Source organism: Ictalurus punctatus, unplaced genomic scaffold (assembly GCF_001660625.3).
Source record: "Ictalurus punctatus breed USDA103 unplaced genomic scaffold, Coco_2.0 tig00006342, whole genome shotgun sequence".
Classification (NCBI taxonomy): Eukaryota; Metazoa; Chordata; class Actinopteri; order Siluriformes; family Ictaluridae; genus Ictalurus; species Ictalurus punctatus.
The window spans coordinates 110,001-112,500 of NW_026521112.1; the positions used below are offsets into that span (position 1 = coordinate 110,001).

Consider the following 2,500-nt stretch of genomic DNA (forward strand, 5'->3'; position numbering starts at 1 on the left):
CGGAGGATCACGGTAGGACAGGGCGTGTCTGTGGCACACAGAATGTGTTCGCGCATGCAGAAGTTCACAGAGTAAATTGTCTCTGCATTTTTAGGTACCATCTTTGAAATCTGTGTTTTGTAGAACGTGTCACGACACGTCACAGCGCGCCCGGTGTGCGGCCACCGTTACACGCACAAGTTTCATGCACATGGGCACAGACACAAACACAACGCAACGGCACAGCTGGAAAGTGTTCGAATACGTTTTTAAATTACAGATGTTAGCCATGTTAGCATATATATATATATATATATATATATATATATATATATATATATATATATATATATATAGTTAACATCAGCTAATCATTATAACTGTTACTTTATTGTAAAAGGAATATCAGGTAAAATGAGGTATTGAATACACTGGCATACGTACAAGTGGTTAGCGGTGAGTGCTAAGTGTAATTACAGTGTAAATTTAGTCATTCTGAGTCTTTTCTTAGTAATTTATCTGAACTTCTGAGGTAAATGTTGATGTTCTAGATGATTCTGTGTCATTTCCACTGTGTGTCTGTATAAATAACATAACAGCTACATTATAGCTAGATAAATTGCTAGCCTCAGTCATTATGCTAGTTTATGCTAGTTTAAGCATCTCAGTGTACCTGTTGACTAGCAACAATGTTCTCTTGATTTTATCCACTTGAACAGCAAGAGTTTGATTATTTGAGCATTAATTCTGTAGACTGTAGAAAAGAGAATGTATTATAGTGTAATTATTTAGAACACTGTAGAACAGCTAAGACTCGCACTGTGTTCTCAAAATAGTAGATAACATGGATATTTGGCTAGCGGTTGTTGCTATGTTTAATAACAGTGTAATTTTAGTTGTTCTGAGGGTTTTGTGAGTAATTTAGCAACACATCTGAGGTAAATGTCGACGTTCTGGATGGTTCTGTGACGTTTCCACTTTCACTGTGTGTATAAATGACTTAAAAGCAATGTGCTGCCTTGATAAGTCACTAGTCTGAACCACTATCTGGCTTACTGTCCATATTTCCTGGTTGCCTAGCAAAAGTGTTCTGTTATCTGATTGAATGGCACGCGAGCACGAATTCAGAGATACTCTGTTAAAATAATCTTTAAAAAGAAACCCAGTCGCTAAATTAAATAGCTCATGCTAACAAACACACACACACGCCATATAGTGAACATGAGAGTGCACAACGTTACAGATTATACGCGTATATATATATAAATATACAAATATATAAATATACATATACATTCCATTTTGTAGAAGTATGTCTCCTGATGGACATTCTGATTATTTTTGTCCCTGTGATATTTCTAACACAACAGCTGCACCCTTTGCTTAAAATAAAATAAGAGCAAGGAATGGACACACACGCACACAGACACGCACACACACACAGACACACACACGCACACATGACAGCTGCCATTCAGCTGTTTACTAAAATGAGAATTTAGTCTGTTTTCTACAACACTGTTTTGTGGTTAGCCTTTGCACCGTAATGCTAATGCTAGAATACTATATTACGCCCACTGGTGTGTGTGTGTGGGGGGGGGGGTTTAAAATACTGTAGGTGTTAAAATACTACTGATCTTCAGCCCTTTGTTTGCCGAGGTAAAATTTTTGCTCATTTTTATGCTACACTCTGTGGATTAGCTCTCTCGCTATTCTGTGGTGATTTTGTCTGGATTATTTGTAATTGATGGATTTTATGGTTCGTGAAGGAGAGCTTTGGAGAGGTTTTGATGGAGGGCGGGTCTTGAGAGAGGTTTTGATGGAGGGCGGGTCTTGATAGGTAGCTTTTGATGGAAGGCGGGACTTTAGAAATAGGTTTGGATTAGGCGCAGGGCTTCTGAACGTTGTTTCGATGTAGAACAGCTAAATACGATGGCGGTTAGCAAGAACTGTAAACATTGTGGTTTTAAATATAATGCAGCACACCACAATTCCACACTGTCAAAATATCTCACACACACACACACATACTCACACAGTTATGTTTTTACTCTCTTGTGTATTCTCCTAGTTTTTTCTGTACTGCACCCTCTCAGTGATCTTCAGGCCTGTCAGTGCAGTGATGTCTGCTGAAATAAATCGGAGGAAACGTTATACACGTGTTGGAGTTTAGCGGCGGTGTATAAATATCTCCATCACTCCTGACCTGATGGACTGGTATTATTACACATGAAGCTGGGCAGGACATCCCACGTGTTTATAACTGTCTGGAACTCTTTATAACTGTCTGTACCTCCACTGACTGCAGGAATCTAAAGCACCATACACACTACAGGTGATGTTTAGACACGTATCACAAATACCCTGTCTGTCTCTCTGTCTGTCTGACTCTCTGTAGGTGTCCGTGGTTAGCGAACGTTGTTTCTCCCGTGGTTCCTGTCTACAATGGCGTGGTGTTCCTCTTTGTCCTGGCTAATTTCAGCATGGCCACCTTCATGGACCCGGGCGTGTTCCCTCGAGG

General features: G+C 39.8%; 1 protein-coding gene across 1 annotated transcript in view; it reads left to right on the forward strand.

Annotated features, from left to right (window-relative positions):
- The window catches only part of zdhhc8b (zinc finger DHHC-type palmitoyltransferase 8b), a 36,555-nt gene that overhangs the window by 21,754 nt on the left and 12,301 nt on the right, over positions 1 to 2,500 (forward strand). Inside the window, exon 2 of the mRNA XM_017451416.3 lies at positions 2,378 to 2,499. Within this exon, the coding sequence (XP_017306905.3) occupies positions 2,378 to 2,499 (122 nt within the window). The remainder of the gene's footprint in view (positions 1 to 2,377; position 2,500) is intronic.